The sequence below is a fragment of the Bombina bombina genome, chromosome 2 (genome assembly GCF_027579735.1).
Source record: "Bombina bombina isolate aBomBom1 chromosome 2, aBomBom1.pri, whole genome shotgun sequence".
Lineage (NCBI taxonomy): Eukaryota > Metazoa > Chordata > Amphibia > Anura > Bombinatoridae > Bombina > Bombina bombina.
In genome coordinates this window covers 202,579,204-202,600,652 of record NC_069500.1, presented here as the reverse complement: position 1 = coordinate 202,600,652, position 21,449 = coordinate 202,579,204, and the positions used below count along the sequence as shown (strand labels likewise).

At 40.3% G+C, this 21,449-nt stretch overlaps 1 protein-coding gene across 1 annotated transcript in view; it reads left to right on the top strand.

Annotated features, from left to right (window-relative positions):
- The window catches only part of BDP1 (B double prime 1, subunit of RNA polymerase III transcription initiation factor IIIB), a 437,422-nt gene extending 416,786 nt beyond the window's left edge, over positions 1 to 20,636 (top strand). Inside the window, exons 42-44 of the mRNA XM_053701442.1 lie at positions 12,136 to 12,409; positions 14,706 to 14,928; positions 18,269 to 20,636. Of these exons, the coding sequence (XP_053557417.1) occupies positions 12,136 to 12,409; positions 14,706 to 14,928; positions 18,269 to 18,394 (623 nt within the window). The 3' untranslated portion in view covers positions 18,395 to 20,636. The remainder of the gene's footprint in view (positions 1 to 12,135; positions 12,410 to 14,705; positions 14,929 to 18,268) is intronic.
- The last annotated feature ends 813 nt before the right edge of the window (positions 20,637 to 21,449 follow it).

Sequence of the window (21,449 nt, the reverse complement as noted above, 5' to 3'; positions counted from 1 at the left end):
GGTGCGGCCCTTATTCCAGCTCAGCTGGTATGAGGCAGATTACGTTTTCTTCAAAGAAATTTGGATCAATTCCGTTCTTAATCTCTGGTTTCAGAAACATTGTTTCAGAAAGGTACAGAATTGGCTTCAAGTTAAGGCCTCCTGCTAAGAGATTCTTTTCTTTCCCGTGTCCCAGTTAACACAGCAAAGGCTCAGCATTTCTGTAATGTGTTTCAGATCTAGAGTTGGCTGGAGTATTTATGCCAGTTCCAGTTCTGGAACAGGGGCTGGGGTTTTATTTTATCTCTTCATTTGTACCAAAGAAGGTCAATTCCTTCAGACCAGTTCCGGATCTGTCATTATTGAATCGTTATGTTAGGATACCAACATTCAAGATGGTTACTGTAGGACTATCCTGCCTTTTGTTTAGCAAGGGCATTATATGTCTACAATAGATTTACAGGATGTGTATCTGCATATTCCGATTCATCCAGATCACTTTTAGTGTCTGAGATTCTCTTTTTAGACAAGCATTACCAGTTTTGTGGCTCTACCGTTTGGCCTAGCCTCAGTTCCAAGAATTTTTTTCAAAGGTTCTCGGTGCCCCTTTTTTTCTGTAATCAGAGAATAGGGTTTTGGTATTTCCTTATTTGGACGATATCTTGGTACTTGCTCAGTCTTCTCATTTTCGAAGAATCTCATACGAATCGACTTGTGTTGTTTCTTCAATTTCATGGTTGGAGGATCAATTTACCATTCAGTTCATTGATTCCTCAGACAAGGGTAACCTTTTTAGGTTTCTAGATAAATTCAGTGTCTATGACTCTGTCCTTGTCAGACAAGAGAAGTTTAACATTGATATCAGCTTGTCAAAACCTTCAGTCACAATCATTCCTTTTGGTAGCCTTATGCATGGAAATGTTGGGTCTTAGGACTGCCGCATCAGATGCGATCTCCTTTGCTCGTTTTCACATGCGACCTCTTCAGCTCTGTATGCTGACCCAATGGTGCAGGGATTACTCAAAGATATCTCAATATCTTTACACCGATTTTACAACACTCTCTGACATGGTGGACAGATCACCATCGTTTAGTTCAGGGGGCTTCTTTGTTCTTCCGACCTGGACTATAATCTCAACAGATGCAAGTCTTACAGGTTGGGGAGCTGTGTGGGGGTATCTGACGGCACAAGGGGTTTGGGAATCTCAGGAGGTGAGATTTCCGATCAATATTTTGGAACTCCGTGCAATTTTCAGAGCTCTTCAGTCTTGGCCTCTTCTCAAGAGAGAGTTGTTCATTTGTTTTCAGATAGACAATGTCACAACTGTGGCATACATCAATCATCAAGGAGGGACTCACAGTCCTCTGGCTATGAAAGAAGTATCTCGAATTTTGGTTTGGGCGGAATCCAGCTCCTGTCTAATCTCTGCGGTTCATATCCCAGGTATGGACAATTGGAAAGCGGATTATCTCAGTCGCCAAACGTTGCATCCGGGCGAATGGTCTCTTTACCCAGAGGTATTTCTTCAGATTGTTCAAATGTGGGAACTTCCAGAAATAGATCTGATGGCTTCTCATCTAAACAAGAAACTTCCCAGGTATCTGTCCAGATCCCGGGATCCTCAGGCGGAGGCAGTGGATGCATTATCACTTCCTTGGAAGTATCATCCTGCCTATATCTTTCCGCCTCTAGTTCTTCTTCCAAGAGTAATCTCCAAGATTCTGAAGGAATGCTCGTTTGTTCTGCTGGTAGCTCCGGCATGGCCTCACAGGTTTTGGTATGCGGATCTTGTCCGGATGGCCTCTTGCCAACCGTGGACTCTTCCGTTAAGACCAGACCTTTTGTCTCAAGGTCCTTTTTTCCATCAGGATCTGAAATCCTTAAATTTATAGGTATGGAGATTGAACGCTTGATTCTTGGTCAAAGAGGTTTCTCTGACTCTGTGATTAATACTATGTTACAGGCTCGTAAATCTGTATCCAGAGAGATATATTATAGAGTCTGGAAGACTTATATTTCTTGGTGTCTTTCTCATCTTTTTTCTTGGCATTCTTTTAGAATACCGAGAATATTACAGTTTCTTCAGGATGGTTTAGATAAGGGTTTGTCCGCAAGTTCCTTGAAAGGTCAAATCTCTGCTCTTTCTGTTCTTTTTCACAGACAGATTGCTATTCTTCCTGATATTCATTGTTTTGTACAAGCTTTGGTTCGTATAAAGCCTGTCATTAAGTCAATTTCTCCTCCTTGGAGTTTGAATTTGGTTCTGGGGGCTCTTCAAGCTCCTCCATTTGAACCTATGCATTCATTGGATATTAAATTACTTTCTTGGAAAGTTTTGTTCCTTTTGGCCATCTCTTCTGCCAGAAGAGTTTCTGAATTATCTGCTCTTTCTTGTGAGTCTCCTTTTCTGATTTTTCATCAGGATAAGGCGGTGTTGCGAACTTCTTTTGAATTTTTACCTAAGTTGTGAATTCCAACAACATTAGTAGAGACATTGTGGTTCCTTCATTATGTCTTAATCCTAAGAATTCTAAGGAGAAATCGTTGCATTCTTTGGATGTTATTAGAGCTTTGAAATATTATGTTGAAGCTACTAAGTCTTTCCGAAAGACTTCAAGTTTATTTGTTATCTTTTCCGGTTTTAGAAAGGCCAGAAAACTTCTGCCATTTCTTTGGCATCTTGGTTGAAATCTTTAATTCATCTTGCCTATGTTGAGTCGGGTAAGACTCCGCCTCATAGGATTACAGCTCATTCTACTAGGTCAGTTTCTACTTCCTGGGCGTTTAGGAATGAAGCTTCGGTTGATCAGATTTGCAAAGCGGCAACTTGGTCCTCTTTGCATACTTTTACCAAATTCTACCATTTTGTTGTATTTTCTTCTTCTGAAGCAGTTTTTGGTAGAAAAGTACTTCAGGCAGCGTTTTCAGTTTGAATCTTCTGCTTATGTTTTTTCATTAAACTTTATTTTGGGTGTGGATTATTTTCAGCAGGAATTGGCTGTCTTTATTTTATCCCTCCCTCTCTAGTGATAAATTCATTTCTTTCATATTAGCAAGAGTCCATGAGGCCCGCCCTTTTTTTGTGGTGGTTATGATTTTTTTGTATAAAGCACAATTATTCCAATTCCTTATTTTATATGCTTTCGCACTTTTTTCTTATCACCCCACTTCTTGGCTATTCGTTAAACTGAATTGTGGGTGTGGTGAGGGGTGTATTTATAGGCATTTAAAGGTTTGGGAAACTTTGCCCCTCCTGGTAGGAATGTATATCCCATACGTCACTAGCTCATGGACTCTTGCTAATATGAAAGAAATGAATTTATCAGGTAAGTTCTTACATAAATTATGTTTTTGTAATTCAGAAAGAGCATGCAATTTTAAGCAACTTTCTAATTTACTCCTATTATCAATTTTTCTTCGTTCTCTTGCTATCTTTATTTGAAAAAGAAGGCATCTGAGCTTTTTTTGGGTTCAGTATTCTGGACAGCACTTTTTTATTGGTGGATGAATTTATCCACCAATCAGCAAGGACAACCCAGGTTGTTCACCAAAAATGGGCCGGCATCTAAACTTACATTCTTGCATTTCAAATAAAGATACCAAGAGAATGAAGAAAATGTTATAATAGGAGTAAATTAGAAAGTTGCTTAAAATTTCCTGCTCAATCTGAATCACAAAAGAAAACTTTTGGTTACAGTGTCCCTTTAAAGCTTTTGATTCATCAAGCTTATTTGGAGTCGGGTCAAGCCCCGCCTCAGAGATTTACAGCTCATTCTACTACATCAGTCTCCACTTCGTGGGCTTTTAAGAATTAAGCTTCAGTTGATCAGATTTGCAAAGCAGCAACTTGGTCTTCTTTGCATACATTTACTAAATTCTACCGATTTGATGTATTTGCTTCTTCTGAAGCAGTTTTTGGAAGAAAAGTTCTTCAGGCAGCTGTTTCAGTTTGATTCTTCTGCTTATGTTTTTACTTTTTCTTTTCATTTATGAGAATAAACTTATATTTTGTGTTGTGGATTAATTTTTTTCAGCAAAAAATGGCTGTTTTTATCCCTCCCTCTCTAGTGACTCTTGTGTGGAGTTCTACATCTTGGGTATTGCTATCCCATACGTCACTAGCTCATGGACTCTTGCCAATTACATGAAAGAAAACATAATTTATGTAAGATCTTACCTGATAAATTCATTTCTTTCATATTGGCAAGAGTCCATGAGGCCCCACCCCTTTTGTTATGGTGGTTATGATTTTTTTGTATAAAGCACAATTATTTCCAAATTCCTTTGTTGATGCTTTTTACTCCTTTCTTTATCACCCCACTACTTGGCTATTCGTTAAACTGAATTGTGGGTGCGGTGAGGGGTGTATTTATAGGCATTTTGAGGTTTGGGAAACTTTGCCCCTCCTGGTAGGATTGTATATCCCATACGTCACTAGCTCATGGACACTTGCCAATATGAAAGTAATTAATTTATCAGGTAGGTTCTTACATAAATTATGTTTTTAATACAGGGAGAGTCCACAGCTGCATTCCTTACTTGTGGGAAATACTGAACCTGGTAACCAGGAGGAGGCAAAGACACCCCATCCAAAGGCTTAAATACCTCCCCCACTTCCCTCATCCCCCAGTCATTCTTTTCCTTTCGTCACAGGAGGTTGGCAGAGAAGTGTCAGAAGATTTCGGAGTAGTTCCTTAGGAAGGGTATCTCTACCCTTCTATATGAGACTGGAGTTTTAAGTAGTCTTGTCAGCCTCTCACTGAGAGCATTGATGAAATGAAGTCTGGAGATGCAGGGAGAGTCTTTCTGCGAAACCATCCAGACTCATATTAACAGATCCTAAGCAATCAGTGTTGCCGAGTTTTACTGCCTGCTTTTCATCACTCAAGTCCATGTCAGAAGCGATGCTACAGTCTGTCACACTTGAAGGACTGTGTTTCTGTTCCAAGGCATAGATTCTGGTAAGATTGTTTAAATTTTTTACACATATGTTAACGCTAGAAGACAGGGTCACAGTGGGATTCCTTTATCTTTATGGAATCAAGGGTTAATATCTCCTAAAGCGTGATTGTTAAACAGTGGGGTGTTAATCATATATATATGCACAAAAAAGTGAAATATCACCATCTGGCATTACACACATGGTGTTTGTTTGGTGAAGACTGCACTTTGTGATATTTTGCTACTAAAGTATCGCATCTGGAAAAACTTCACAAGCAGCCAAGTTATAAGGTGTTTTTGTAACGGAACAAGATCTCCTAGACGTTATTGCTCACTTTGCTACGGAACTTTGGTTTGCAAGTTTCAAGAGAAGCTACAAAAGTGCTATTTGGTGACGATAACAGCTTACCTCATACCGGTGGATGGATCATAAAGTTATAAGGAACTTTTGCAAGTGGTGTTAAATAATTACATAATCCTCTGCATATAAGTAGAATTCCTTGGGATTGATCCGCAATTGAAATATTTACATCAGTGTGTTCAAGCATTTGGATATGGACACCTTTCGTTTAAAATAAAATATCCTTGTTACCTTTTGGAGCGTGCTTTCGTACTAAGTGCTCCTAACTCTACTACAAAAAGGGACAGGAGGGCAAAAAGGAGAGGAGGCCCACATCTGAGGGCACCACAGCCAGCAAAACCCTTTCTCCCGAAGGATGCGGTCCGGCATTGCGCACCGTGTGCCCGGGAGTGGTCACGGTTTTAATTTCCTATTCCTGACTAAGTGACTACGGAGTGGAGCGAGCTTTCTCTATACTGTCTGGGTCATAGGAGGTGGTGAGTTCCCCAGCCATTGGGGGTATAGGTGCTGGTTGTTTCTTTGATTTCAATAAGGTTACCTAGTTATGGAGGATTCTTGTTTTTTTTTTAGGGGGGATCCTTCTACGACAGAATTCGTTACCTGTGTATATTGTGAGGAGGCTGGGTAGTCCAGCCCTCTCAATTATGTTCCATATGCCGCAACAGGGTGTTTTCATCAACCAATGTTGAGATGTTAGATGCTTTAGATTTAGAGTAGCATGCCTGCGCTCACTTCTAAGAGAAGTTTTGCTGATCTTAGAGATTCCTACTACTAATCTACCAGTCGAATCTCAGAACACTAAATCAGATGGCGAATTTAATGGGTATGGAAGGATGGAGATCCCCTTCCTTTTGTCTATTCTTTTTAAGATTCCCAGTCCTGGGCTCTATAGGGGGGTTGTGTCGTTGCCCACCCCTACTTGGCTATCACTTTTTGTGAGCTTGCTTTTAGTTTTACTGTTCTGTTTAAGGATAGTTTATTCTTAGAGCTCCTGGTTATAAAAGGAAACTCTTTTTCTGAAGATGTTTCGTCACGTGGGATATTTATGTACTGTCGACAGATTGTCACAGTTTCTGGAGATTTCCTAATGAAGGTCTCTGTCTCGATTCGAGATGATGATCTCTCGATATTTTAGAGAATAAGGCCTTGGAGCTTATAATTCTTTTATCTGGGAGTTTTGCAGATTACTAGCCCCAAAGCTAGTGCTTCAGGTTTGTTCTGTTCAGGCTTTGAATCGCTCTGACAGATATGACTTCTGAATCTAATCTTTCTTTTACTTGAGAAAAAGTTTTTCTTTGGTTTCGCTATTCTGCGGTTTTACCGTTTTTAATGAGAACTCATTTTTTTATCTTATTCTTTTAATGCGGTTAAAGCCCAGCGTCAGATCTCCGCTAAACCTGAACAATCCAAGTATTTCTGGAAGCAGACTCGGTCAAGGAATAAGTCCAAGAATAGCAGAGGCCCGCCTAACCTAGGTTGGCGGGAGGGACCAGTTCCAGGTCCTATCTTGGATCACATTGGAGTCTGACCTTCGCTTTATTCATACGCTTGATTCAGGGACGTACAGGATCCATGGGTCCTAGACATCATAGCTAGGCTTCAAATCTCAACCTTCCAGGGCAGTATTCCTTCTCTTCATCCTGTCTTCCAGACAGAAAGAGGGAAGCTATTTCAGGTAGGTGCGGGTTTTGATCCCCTTTGGAGTCATTGTCCCGGTGCCTATCACAGAGTGAGGTTTGAGATATTATTCAAACCGTTGTTTTTGTGGTCCTATAGAGGGAGGGAATTCCCGTCCTATTTGGGTCCTAAAGCTTATGTATCCTCGTTCCAGAGGGAGACTATAAGATCTGCTCTATCCTTGGTGCGCGAAGAGCAGCACGGGACCACTGTTGAAGAAGGATATTGTACCTTTTCATTTCTCCTCAGGGAACACTTGCGGTTCCTAAGGCTGTCGTTTCTGGACCAGTACTTCCAGTACATTGTTCCTTCCGTTTTGGTCTTGCTACTGCTTCTAGAGCCTTTTAGGACTCTAGGGTTTCTTTTGGCAGTGGCCAGAATCCAGATCTGGCGGTAGCTTCCCTTGTCTAGACGATCTGGTTTAATCGCCATTGTCTCGTTTAATAGAAGACCATTAGGGATTCCATTTGTATTCCTCGATTTTCAGAGATTGAAGAATATCTAAAACAGAGTTCTCTGGTGTAGGCACTAGGGTGGATTCCTGTATGCTAATTTAGTCTTCCTAGACATGAAGAGATTTCCTTCGGACTTGTGAAGTTATGAGTTAGCTTCATCAGGTCGTGCCCTCCAGACCGCCTTCAGGCCATCGTTGGCTCTGTGTGGGGTGGTGATAATTTGTCATGGGGTCCATCTTGGACTTCATTCCTTTTGCTTGGTCTCTTTTCAGCCGAGACTCGGTGTATGCTGAGCCAATGAAGCGGCGCTGTTTCAAATCTGTCTTAACATATTTTCCTGGACTACTGGTTGAGAGAATCACTCTCTAGTGTCTTTGTCCAGATCTCCTTGTCCTGAGGGACATCTTTCTTGAATCATCCGGGCGGTTTTGACTTCAGTCGCAGGTCTGTCAGGATGGTGAGGGTGTGCCAAGAGGGCATGGGGGCCGTGGTCCCAGGAGGTTTCCCTCCTGATTAACTTTTTGGATCTTCAGGCTATTTTTTGCTCTGAGGGCTTTTACTACTGGGTTAGTCCCAGTTTATAGATTCTAGTCAGAACGAGACTCTCTAGCAATGAGGGTAGTTTCTTGGGTTTGGTAGAGGGTGGAGGCCCACTACTGCTCGATGTCAGCGTTTCACTCTATTGGTGTGGTCATCCAGTGGGTTTTGGTTTTTTTTTCTATCTGGGAGGGGACGCCGAATGAGAGTCTCAGCGTCCCAAGTTACCCACAGATGGGTCATGGTTCAGGGATCCTCAGATGGAGCTAATAGATGCATTAGCTGTGCCTTGGAGGTTCAATACAATTTTTCTTTTCTAGCAGGAGCGGGCGTCAGGGATACTGATTGCTCCGTTGCGGCCGCGAAGATCGTGGTTCGTGGGGTTGTCGTCTTCCCCTCCAGGAAGGTTACTTGTCGCAGGGATCTGCTGGAACATGGCCCCTTTGCTTCATCAAATCTTATTTTTCTGAGGCGGACTGCAAGATGACAGTTAGTCTTAGCCAAGAGAGGGTTTTCTAAGAGGTTTTGGTCCTCTCCTTCAAGCATGTGAGCCAGTTCCTCATCATCTATCATAAGGTGTGGAGGACCCACTTCCTCTGTGAAGAGCATGGTTCGTCCTAGCACACTATTCAAGTCTGCCAGGTTTCTTTTCTTCCTCCAGGATGGTCTGGAGAAGGGCCTCTTAGCTAGTTCCTTGTTGGGACAGTTTTGGCCCTGTCTGTTTGTTTTTACTACACAGAGGCTCGTTGAGCTTCCGGTCGTACAGTTTTTTTATCAGAGCTCTGACTTCGATCAGGCCGGCGTGTCGATCTGTTGCTCCTCCTTGGAGCTTAGATCTTGTTCTTAAGGCTACTTTTGTACCTATTCATAAGGTTGACATTAAGTTAACTTGGGAGATTCCTTTACGTCTAAATGTTGCTTCTGCGTGCAGAAGTCTCTGAGATTGCGGTCTTGCAATGCGACCCTCCTTATCTGGTGTTCCACGATAATAGGGCTGTTCTGCGAACCTAGTTAGGTTTTCCTCCTAAGGTTTGTGTCAGATCGCAACTTCAATTAAGAAATTGTGGTTCTTTATGTCCTATTCCTTCTTCTAGAAGGAAAATTTACTACATAATATGGAGTCGTGCCTTGAAATTCTATTTTCATGCTACATAGGAATAGACAGATTTTTTGTCTCTGTTATCTATCTGGGAGGCATAAGAGTCAGAAGGCATCTTCAACGTCCTTATCTTTTAGTTGAGTAGTATCTACGTCTTGGTTTATGAGACAGCGGGACACAAGCCTCCTCAGAGGATTACAGTTCATTCTTTGAGAGCAGTAAAGTCCTTTTGGGTGTTTTAAAATGAGGCCTCTATGGATCAGATTTGTAGGACAGGCTACCTGGTCCTCCTTACATTCTTTTTTTATGAGTTTTTGCTTCTGTTGAAGCATCCTTCGGGAGAAAGGGTTTTGCTGGCTGTGGTGCCCTCAGATGGGGGCCGCCTCTCCTTTTTGCCCTCCTGTTAGCATTCAGTGTCCTCTAGAGCTTGGGTATAATTTCCTACAAGCAAGGAAAGCAGCTGTGGACTCTCCCTGTATTAAGAAGGAAAACATAAATTATGCTTACCAGATAATTTCCTTTCCTTCTGTACAGGGAGAGTCCACAGCTCCCGCCCGTGTTCTCCGATGGGCGGCCCTAAATTTTAACTTGTTCTTCTGGCACCTTTTTCGTCCTGATATTTCTCCTACTGTTCCTTGTTCCCTCGGCAGAATGACTGGGGGATGAGGGAAGTGGGGGAGGTATTTAAGCCTTTGGCTGGGTGTCTTTGCCTCCTCCTGGTGGCCAGGTTCAGTATTTCTCACAAGTAAGGAATGCAGCTGTGGACTCTCTCTATACAGAAGGAAAGGAAATTATCTGGTAAGAATAATTTGTTTTTATTAAATTTAGTGAGACTGCCCTTGTGATCTTCACAAACCCATAAAATGAAATCTGTGTTTATCTTGTAGTCCTTAACATAAAGGTTACAAATGGCTATTACTTATTTTGTTTTTGCATTGTTTTATGGTATATCCAAACATTTATCAGATCCGAATTGTTAAAGGCCTCTGGGATTCTTGTTCTTAGAGTAAAAATCCAAAAGGCCTCCTGTCTGTCTAATGATCTTTCCCAATGTCCTCATATAGAATAAATTATCACAGGATCAATTATCAGTCATCTGAATGTGTTAATCTTATGTCTATGTTCCTGTCTTTGGTTGAAATTGTTGCAGTTTTGATTAGGAAATGTCCTTCCAAAAAAGAATATATTCTTTTTATTGTTGTCAGTATTGTTATATATAATTATCCCATCAATATGTAGGATTAGTTCCATTCTTGGATTATTTTCCTTTTGATCAAAAGATCATAGTATCTACGATGCCTGCTGTTCTAGTGTTCAAAAAACTACTGTACAACTTCTACCCTCTAACTTGAAATCATATCCCTGTCATTTATTCCTATCTTTAGCCTTTAATTTTGTAGGGTACATTACTGTGATGAATTGTTTTTGTTTTTTTGTTATGATAACATAGTAAATGCAACATAAAGGTACAGTGAGAATAAGATATTATAAAGGCTTAAGTGTGTTTTGTAAAATACTCATGTACCAGTTCACTTTGGTCCCTCACTCTTCTATAATTTCTGATTTATGTGGCCCCTCTTGCTCTGCTGTACTGTCTGCTCTCTGTGGCCCCTCTTGCTGTACTGTCTGCTCTCTGTGGCCCCTCCTGCTCTGCTGTACTGTCTGCTCTCTGTGGCCCCTCCTGCTCTGCTGTACTGTCTGCTCTCTGTGGCCCCTCCTGCTCTGCTGTACTGTCTGCTCTCTGTGGCCCCTCCTGCTCTGCTGTACTGTCTGCTCTCTGTGGCCCCTCCTGCTCTGCTGTACTGTCTGCTCTTTGTGGCCCCTCCTGCTCTGCTGTACTGTCTGCTCTCTGTGGCCCCTCCTGCTCTGCTGTACTGTCTGCTCTCTCTGGCCCCTCCTGCTCTGCTGTACTGTCTGCTCTCTGTGGCCCCTCCTGCTCTGCTGTACTGTCTGCTCTCTGTGGCCCCTCCTGCTCTGTTGTACTGTCTGCTCTCTGTGGCCCCTCCTGCTCTGCTGTACTGTCTGCTCTCTCTGGCCCCTCCTGCTCTGCTGTACTGTCTGCTCTCTGTGGCCCCTCCTGCTCTGCTGTACTGTCTGCTCTCTGTGGCCCCTCCTGCTCTGTTGTACTGTCTGCTCTCTGTGGCCCCTCCTGCTCTGCTGTGCACTCCCTGCTCTGCTGTGGTCTGCCTCGTGTTCTGCTGTTTTCTGCCTCGCGCTCTGCTGTTTTCTGCCTCGCGCTCTGCTGTGGTCTGCCTCGCGCTCTGCTGTGGTCTGCCTTGCGCTCTGCTGTGCACTCCCTGCTCTGCTGTGGTCTGCCTTGCACTCTGCTGTGGTCTGCCTCACGCTCTGCTGTGCACTCCCTCGCGCTCTGCTGTGCACTCCCTGCTCTGCTGTGGTCTGCCTCGCGCTCTGCTGTGCACTCCCTGCTCTGCTGTGGTCTCCCTGCTCTGCTGTGGTCTGCCTCGCGCTCTGCTGTGTACTCCTTGCTCTGCTGTGATTCGCCTTGAGCTCTGCTGTGTACTCCTTGCTCTGCTGTGGTTCGATTTGCGCTCTGCTGTGATCCGCCACGCGCTCTGCTGTGCTCTCCCTGCTCTGCTGTGGTCTGCCACGCGTTCTGCTGTGCTCTCCCTGCTCGCTGTGGTCCACCACGCGCTCTGCTGTGCTCTCCCTGCTCTGCTGTGCTCTCCCTGCTCTGCTGTGGTCCGCCACGCCCTCTGCTGTGCTCTCCCTGCTCTGCTGTGGTCCGCCACTCACTCTTCTGTGCTCTCCCTGCTCTTCTGTGGCCCGCCTCGCGCTCTGCTGTGCACTCCCTGCTTACTGTGGTCCGCCTCGTGCTCTAATGTGCACTCCCTGCTCTTCTGTGGTTCGCCTTGCGCTCTGCTGTGCACTCTCTGCTCTTCTGTGGTTCGCCTCACGCTCTGCTGTGCACTCCCTGCTCTGCTGTGCTCTCCCTGCTCTGCTGTGGTCCGCCTCGCGCTCTGCTGTGCACTCCCTGCTCTGCTCCATTGTGGTGTCTCAGTATCAATTCTTTATACAGGTTAAGAGTTTACATTATCTTGACTAAGAATTATCTCATGATTTCTAGAAAAACGAGCTGAAGAAGGAAATGTTTACTCTTTACAAGAGGTCTCATTGGGAGAAATTTTGCCAGAAACGGAGAAGGAAACCTCTCAGGACTTATTTCAGAATCAGGATTTCCCTGAGGGAGAAAGAAACAATTGTGGCTCGCTTGATGAAAGCGATAAATTGTTAAAAACACCCGAAGGAGTTTATAGTAAACGACAGGACTGGAAAAGCTTTAGTAAAACTAGTACACCTAGTACAAGTACAGCATCGCCTTCTAAAGCAGCATTAAAAAGGTAAAGTCAAATATAGACAAAGGATGTCCTAACTCGACAGGGCCTTGTATAGGAGGTCTGATTCAGTAGTAAATGTATTTGTCTTAGACACTAAATAAATGCTAAATATGATTACTTATTCTAAACAATGAATATGCAAATATTGTTATAGTTAAATTAGTTGTTTAGGTGCCGCCAGGTTGTAACCTAGGTTTATTTCTCAGCTGAGATCACTAGTGTGTGGCATATAGCAGTGTTAAATCAACATTAAAAAAAACAAAATATTTTCTTTCATTATTCAACTAGAGCAGTGGTCTCAAAGTACAGGCCCTGGGGCCATATGCGGCCCCCAAGATAGTTTCATGTGGCCCTCCCTTGTTTAAGGTAAATCATTCATTTGGGCTGTCAATTTTTTTTTTTTAGGGTTCTAAGAGGTGTAGTTAGTTGATGTTCTATATAGGCACTCAAAAGACAAATATAAAGACAAGAGTCCAGTGTAGAGTCCCACCATGCACTGTTTGGATAAATGTTACTTTTGACATTGTTATACAGTTCCAGAATGATCACTTCACTTGGCACTCACAAGATAAATATAGACAACAGTGTATGTCTGTTGTGGGCTACAACCCCCACCATGCACTACTACTTGGGTAAATGTCACTTCCAGTTCCTAGTATATCTAGCACTTAGTTCAAGCGGCTCCCATGAGCGCAGGACACTTGGCCAGTGGCCCCCAGGTACATTGAGTTTGATGCCCCTGAACTAGAGCATTACATTTTAAACAAACAACTTTTCAGTTTACTTCTATTAGCAAATTCTCTTTTGTTCTCTTGTTATTTGTTGAAAAAACAGGCATGCACTACTGGGAGCAAACAAATCCGTAAGCCAGTGACGAGCATAAAAGGGCAGCCACCAATCAGCTAGCTCCCAATAGTGCTTGCTGCTCCTGAACCTAATTAGGTTTTCTTTTCAACAAAGGATACTAAGAGTACAAAGCAAATTAGTTCATTGAATTAAATGTGAAAGTTGTTTAAAGGGACAGTATACTTGATTTTTTTTCATTGTTTTAAAAGATAGATGATGCTCTTACTACTCATTCCCCAGCTTTACATAAACGACATTCTTATGTACATATACTTTATAACCCCTGTTAAGCCCTGCAGGCTGCCGGGATCTTAATGCTTTTTACAATCTTGCACAAAGCCAGACAGTGCTTGTTCATGTGTGCCATATAGATAATTGTGCTCACTCCCATAGAGAACAATGTTAACTAAAATGCAACATTGTAAAAAGCAGTGAGATAAGTTGCAGCAATGTTCTCCACAGAACATTTTGCGGGCTTTGTGGCATTATAAAGTAACAGGGTGGGGGAAGTGTAGTGCTTTCTAATATTGTAACTTTTTCTGCTATCCAAAGCACAAATTCATTGCATAATCTAACACACGTATTTAATGATAATTTGAGCAGTAAACATTGAGAGAAAAAATGTAGGCAATTTTAGCTTATTTTTATGGCAATGAGTAAAAAAGGGATTATCTTATCTTTTTAAACAATAACAATGTTGAAAAAGAATTTCCCTTTAAAGTTGCATACTTTATCTGAATAATAAAAAAAATTAGTATCCCACAATTTCTAGAATTAAATTACAGGAAAATGGAAAAATATATATATAATAAGTTGACACTTTTTAAAGCAAATAATTATTTTTATATTACAATCTCAAAGTGTTGGGCTGTTTTATGTCTGTAACCTAAGAGAAAATAAAGGTAATTTGAGAAAATAGTGCTGTGGACAAGACTGTTTGTACAATCTCAAAGTGTGTGATGTCCCTTAAGTCCCACTCAGAGCAACAACACGGTGCCAGGATATGGCCGATAAACCACTTAGGAGTCTCTTACGCATGTCGCTATCAAACCAGCAGTGTTCTGTTCAGGACCTGCAATATGTTCAGCTATTAGCAATGATCACTAATGCAAAAATGAGATGCAACTTATACATTAAATTAACCTTTTAAGTTAGATTCACATTTTTGGGTTTATTTTTTAAATGATTTTAGGCCAGACTAGGTATTGAAGTTCATCTATTATAGGACTAAAGAGATGCTTGATTTAGTCAGTATTCATTTGTCTTCTACAGGTTCCCAATAGAGGAACAGATAAATGTTCAGTAAGTTTCATTGTGAGGTTAATCTTGTTTTGGTGGCTTCAAAAGTTGAGCCTTCTTATACCTTTTGCCATAATACAGTTTTGTGCTTTACATGAATGAGTTGTGACTTACTGTGTTCAGCAACTGAGAACATCTTTTTGTGTTTCATCAGGCCTGGAAGAAAGCTGTTAGGTTTCTTACCTTTGGTTTGTAAAGACAAGAAGCCTAAGAAAGTTCTAAATAAGAAGAAAAAAAATGCAAGAAAGCCAAATTGTAAATTGCCCTCTAAAACCAAGAAAAGCATTCAGGATCCAAGCCAGGACACCTCAGACAAACAAGTGCCTTCTGTGTCTGCAGATTCCTCCTCCGCTATTAAAGAAGCTCTATTGCATGAGGTAATTTTTTTTTTTTTTTTTTTTTATAGATATTGGTGGAAAATGTCACAGCCCTTCTCTGCCTAATTAACATAATAGAAACATAGATATTGACAGCAGATAAGAGCCATAGGCCCAGCAAGTCTGCCCGACCTTACCTAACAGTATAAACTTATCTAGTTTGTAGGATAACCTTATGCTCCATGCATTTTTAAAGCCCCCCACAGTGTTTGTCGCTACTACCTCTTGAGGAAGTTTATTCCATAAATCAATCACTCTTTCTGTAAAGAAGTGCTTTCTCAAATTACTCCTGAAGCTACTACCCTTTAGCTTGAGATCATGACCCCTTGTTCTTGAATTCTCCATTTTATGTAAAATACCCACAGCCTCAGTTTTACTAGCCTTTTAACGAAATTGAAAGTTGCTATCATATCACCTCTTTCCCTTCTCTCCTCTAAGCTATACATATTTAGGTCATTGAGCCTATCCTAGTAAGTTTTATTTTTTAGACCATGTACCATTTTGGTAGCCCTCATTTGCACAGATTCAAGTTTGTTAATATCCTTCTGAAGATATGGCCTCCAGAACTGCACACAATACTCAAGATGAGGCCTAACTAATGATCTATAAAGTGGCATAAGAACCTTACTATTTCTGCTGCAAATACCTCTACCAATACATCCAAGCATTCTGCTAGCCTTACTTGCTGCATTACTACATTGTTTACTAAGTTTTAAATCATCTGAAATAATAATTCCCAAGTCCTGTTCCTCATCTGTAACAGTCAGTAAACTGTCATTGAGTCTGTAATTAACATTTGGAATTTTCTTCCCTAAATGCATTATTTTACACTTTGCTGTGTTAAACTTTAGATCCCAGTCATTTGTCCAATCCTCCAATTGTTGTATATCACTTCTCATTTTATCTACCCCCCGGAACATCCACTCTGTTACAATTTTTTGTATCATCTGCAAACAAACATACTTTCCCCTGTAGCCCTTTGCTGATATCACAGATAAATATGTTAAACAAAACAGGCCCCAGAATTGACCCCTGAGGAACACCACTAGTAACAGCCCCCTCTGCTGAATGAACTCCATTTCCATTTGTTTTCTGTCCTTAAGCCAGCATTCCACCCAGTTTACAATTTTTGAATCTAGACCAAGGAGATACAGTTTGTGAATTAGTTTATTGTGTGGGACGGTGTCAAATGCTTTGCTGAAATCTAGATATGCTACATCAACTGCTCCACCCTTGTCTAATACTTTTGTTACATAATCAAAGAAGTCAATCAGATCTGACATGATCTCCCTGAAGTAAAACCAAGCTGATTTTGGTCCTCTAAATTGTCTTTATGTAAGTCATAATTCTTTCTTTCATGTAATTAGCAAGAGTCCATGAGCTAGTGACGTATGGGATATACATTCCTACCAGGAGGGGCAAAGTTTCCCAAACCTTAAAATGCCTATAAATAAACCCCTCACCACACCCACAATTCAGTTTTACAAACTTTGCCTCCCATGGAGGTGGTGAAGTAAGTTTGTGCTAGAAGAGACGTTTATTCTTAACTGTTACTTTGGGGACTTTCCATTAATTTCCCTACTAATAAAGTTAAACTAACTGGCCTGTAGTTACCAGATTCTTCTCTACTGCCATTTTTATGAAGAGGTAATACATTTGCTATTCTCCAATCATCTGGGACAGCTCCTGTTAATAGTGACTGATTAAACAGATCAGTTAATAGGACAGTTAGCACTGATCGAAGTTCTTTTAAAACCCTTGGATGAATATTATCAGGACCCACTGCCTTTTTAACATTTATTTTTGATAATGCTAACAAAACCTCATTCTCTGTAAAAAGATTACTGTTAAGCTTGTTTCTATTTTTCGTATTCGTATTCTATTTTTCGTAGTATCCCTTAAGGTAGACATTCTATCTTAACAATATTTTGTGAAAACAGAACAGAAGTAATCATTGAGACAGTCTGCAATCTGCTTATAGCTAGACATAGTGACAGTGCTAGAGCAGGGTAGCCAATGAGAGTGAGCGCAAGAGCTAAATAGCCTAATCAACATAATAGCTAGACATAGTGACAGTGCTAGAGCAGGGTAGCCAATGAGAGTGAGCGCAAGAGCTAGATAGCCTAATTAACATAATAGCTAGACAAAGTGACAGTGCTAGAGCAGGGAAGCCAATGAGAGTGAGCGCAAGAGCTAAATAGCCTAATTAACATAATAGCTAGATATAGTTAAAGTGCTAGTCCAATTCTAGGTTAAAGGAGACTTAAAGGGATAGTATACTATAAAATTGTTTTTCCCTTCATGTGTTTCCAATCTTTTTTTTTTTTACCAGCTGCAGAGTATAAAATGTATTAGATTTGCTTTTTTAAGGTTCGTGTATATGAATTAACTGATTTTGTGTTTTGAAGCCACAACCTAATAAAATGGGCTGAGCTTGTAGGTATAATCAGATCTCATTACTTTATCACATTGTGTACATATACAGGCTTCTTTATCTTATATCTTTCCATAAACCAATCACCAATACTTGGAGAGAACAATGGAAAATTAACATTTTATTACCTTACCTCTTCTGTAACCCACTGGGAGTGTAATTTCTTCTACTGGCTGTGTTAACAAAGCTTGGCCTCGAGGCCAAAAACTTTCAGGATGGGTGGGGATACCACAGACTAAATAAACTAATTCATATGCCAATATAAGGGTAATGGAAATACTTGTAAACAATTTAATACACTCCAGCAGGTAAAATGGATTATTGGGAAGAAATTAAAGGGGAGAACATTTGAGTAAACTGTCCCTTTAAGTAAAAATTAAACTTTCTTGGTTCTGCAGTTTTAAGAGACTTTAATTTACATCACTGGTTTTCAAACCTGTCCTCAGGCCTCCCTAACAGGCCATGTTTTGAGGATATCTGAACTAAAGCACAGGTGAAATAATCAGCTGATTAGTAACCATGGTTATTTTACCTGCTCTCATCCAAGGTAATCCTGAAAACCTGGCCTGTTGGGGAGGCTTGAGGACAGGTTTGAAAACCAGTGATTTACATCTATTATCATATTGACTTTGTTCCTTTTGTATCCTTTATTGAATACCTTGGTAGGCTCAGGAGCAGCGGTGCACTACTGGGAGCTAGCTGCAAGATTGGGGGCTGCACATGTATGCCTCTTGTCATTGGCCCACCCATTGTGTATAGATAAGTCCCAGTAGTGCATTGCTTCTCTGGGGCTGACTTTTGCAAGTGTTTGAAACCCAGTCCTATGCAAATAATAGTGCAATAATAAAATACTCTAAAACCTTTATGTCTCTAGGTTTACATATCTTCTTTATTTGTATTCATTAGGTTTCCAATAATCAGGAAGTGGAAATCAAAGAAGAATCCATTTTGGGGGATGTTGCTTCAGAAGAAGAAGAAACCACTGTTTCTGAATATTTTTTTAGTGATATCTTCATGGAAGTAGATGATTAAAATTGTTCTTAAATTGAGAGAATCGACACCACTTAAGTGACCTGTTAACTAGGCTTTCATTATTCTTTAGGAACCTTTTTATTGACGATATATATCCATCATCTCATGGATAGTAGAAATAGGCATAGATTTATCCTCCTTTTAAGAAAACTGTGTACAGTAACAATGTGAAATAGATATATTTATTTATTTAAACTTAATTTATTAATTCCTCCTGTGCTGGAGGGGGCAAAAGGCTGCTACAAATTGCTGTGCAATGCGTTAAAGATCATGAAAATCCCGATTATATTTTAAATGGGAAGTTATTTTCGTGCAGATACTCATGCAGGACCATCATGGTGGTAAATGTTTTAATACCTTTTTTTGAAAGGGTTTAGCAGTTTTGTTGTGTAAAACAAAATTGCTTTAGTTGCTGAATAACAATTTTTTATATATATTAAACTCCATAAACTTGGAGCTTCAGAACATGTTTTGAGGTCTGTTTTCCCCCTTTTTTTATTTATTTGTTACAATCCGCTATATTATTGGCACTTGTCAAATGCATTTAAACAAGAGCGGTATCTCTGGCATGGAGTAGAGCAAGCAGCGTGCGGCTTTAATATAATGTAATTTCCAATTAAATCATTAGGACACAGAGGAGCAATGAATTTACAGGATAATTTTATTTCTCTAATCCTCACTTTTACTTAAGCAGACATTCTTATCAATAAATCATCCTTATTCATTATAGCAAATAGTTTTTGCTTTAGCCTCGTTATTTATGCTTTTTTTTCCCCCCAGCTAAATTCCGCTTCAGGTGCTCATTACATCTGCAGTGGCTGGTGATTGTCTACATGCGTTTACCACTCCAATTTTGTGCGAGTGACCTACAGCTTAAATATAGCACTCTGATGCTTCAGACAGAGCTAGCAATTTGAAAACAACTTTCCCATTTACGTTCTCTTTTGTTGAGCAGCATACCTAAGTAGGCTCAAGATTGTGAAAATGTCTGGAGCACTATGTGTAAGCAGTTTTGCAGTAATGCTTAAAACGTGCACACTCCTGAGCCTACTTAGATATGCTCTTCAACAAATGATACCAAGGGAACAAAGGAAATTTGATAATGGAAGCAAATTGTGTGGTGTTTTTTCACACATTGCTTGCTTTCTCTGAATCATGAACATTTCACTTTGAGCTTCATATCCCTTAAAGGAGCTGCAGTGTGTTGCGGACTTAAGCTATGTTTTAAAGTCTTTTTGGGGGTTAAACTTCTAGCTAACAAGGGACAATAATTAAAAAAATAACATACTCCAGCGAATCATGTCATTTTATTTTATCAGGATGTCCCCGTAAAGGGATAGTAAACGACAACATTTTCTTTTATGATTCAGATAGAACATACAATTTTAAAAAAATTTGCAATTTACGTCTATTATCAAATTTGCTTCATTCTCTTGTTATCCATTGCTGAAGGGACAGCACATTTGAAAATAGAAGTGACTTTAAAAGTGTCTTAAAATTACATGCTCTATCTGAATCATGCAAATTTAATTTTGACTTTCCTATCCCTTTAAGCTTTGGTTTGTAATTCAGAACCCTTATTTTCTTCTGCATTATAGGTATATAAATTGCAAGATTTTGTGTTTCTATTAAAATTAAGGTTTTTTCTTTTATGCTAGACGTGTCCATAGAACATTTTTACTAAGCAACATTTTTCCATGTAATATATGTTGAACTAATCTTTTAGTCAAACCGCACGCTCAACTACTGCAATAATGCTCCAGCAATTATTAGCTAAGTTTTTCCTTTAAACACTACAAAGTCCTAAAAAGAGATTTTTTTTTTCTCACATCCTTATCTGCAATAGTGTCTGTGTTATTGTAGAATGACCTTCATGTATGATGAGTTGTGTTTTCTAAATATTAATCTACTCCTGCTTGTAGATATCTGTATACTATTGGTTGTCACACAGTTTACTGTAACCATTCACTGGTAGGTTAATCAGAATAAATCTCATTTTTTGGAATACTTTCCATTTTTAATGTATTCTCTCCTTATCTTAGCACAGATACCAAACTATAGAAATATAATTTGATGTTACAGGCTGAAGACTGCAGCTACAAATGATTGAACAAAAAGGAACATTATAATTTGCCTGGTGTAAATATGGTCCAATCTCAAAATGCCTTTTGTTTGGTTTTTAAGATCATTGTGTAAATCATGTTAAAATATTTTCTTAATTAAAAACAAAATGTCAGTTTCATTGGCTGATTCATTTGAATGTGATTCTAGAATCTTATAATTGTTCTGCTGAGTTACTTCCTGTGTCTCACCAAACAGATTTAGTGTTACTTGTCTGTTGTCTAAAATAAAATCAAGTTTACCAGAAATATACCTTTTATATAGTATATAGTACACATTTTTATCCTAATCACGTGAAGATAATATTTAGTTGGTAAATAGCCTGGTTAGTTTCTTGCAATACATCTGTGTACATCGTCCTAGCTGGAATAGCCCTTTTAAAAGGACATAAAACTGCTGGGTTCATCAACTAAAATGGTTATGGCTTACAATGCCATTATTCCTTATTTCCTTCTTAATATGAGGAGAGTCCACGGCTTTATTCCTTACTTGTGGGAAATACAGAACCTGGCCACCACGAGGAGGCAAAGACACCCCAGCCAAAGGCTTAAATACCTCCCACACTTCCCTCATATCCCATTCATTTTTTGTCTTTCGTCACAGGAGGTTGGCAGAGTGACGAATGTTAGTCTGGAGATGCAGGGAAAGTCTTTCTGCGAACCCATCCAGACTCGTATTAACAGCTCCTAAGCAATCCGTGTTGACGAGTTTCACTGCCTGCTTCTATGAATCAAGTCCATGTCAGGAGTGATGCTTGAGGCTGTGTTTCTGTTCCACGGCATAGATTCCGGTAAGATGGTTTCATTTTTTTATACACATATGATAACGCAAGAAGACAGGGTCACAGTGTGGCTCCTTTTATCTGTATGGAATCGAGGGTTAATATCTCCGGAAGGGGATTATTGAACAGGGGGATTAATCGCATAATGTAAGG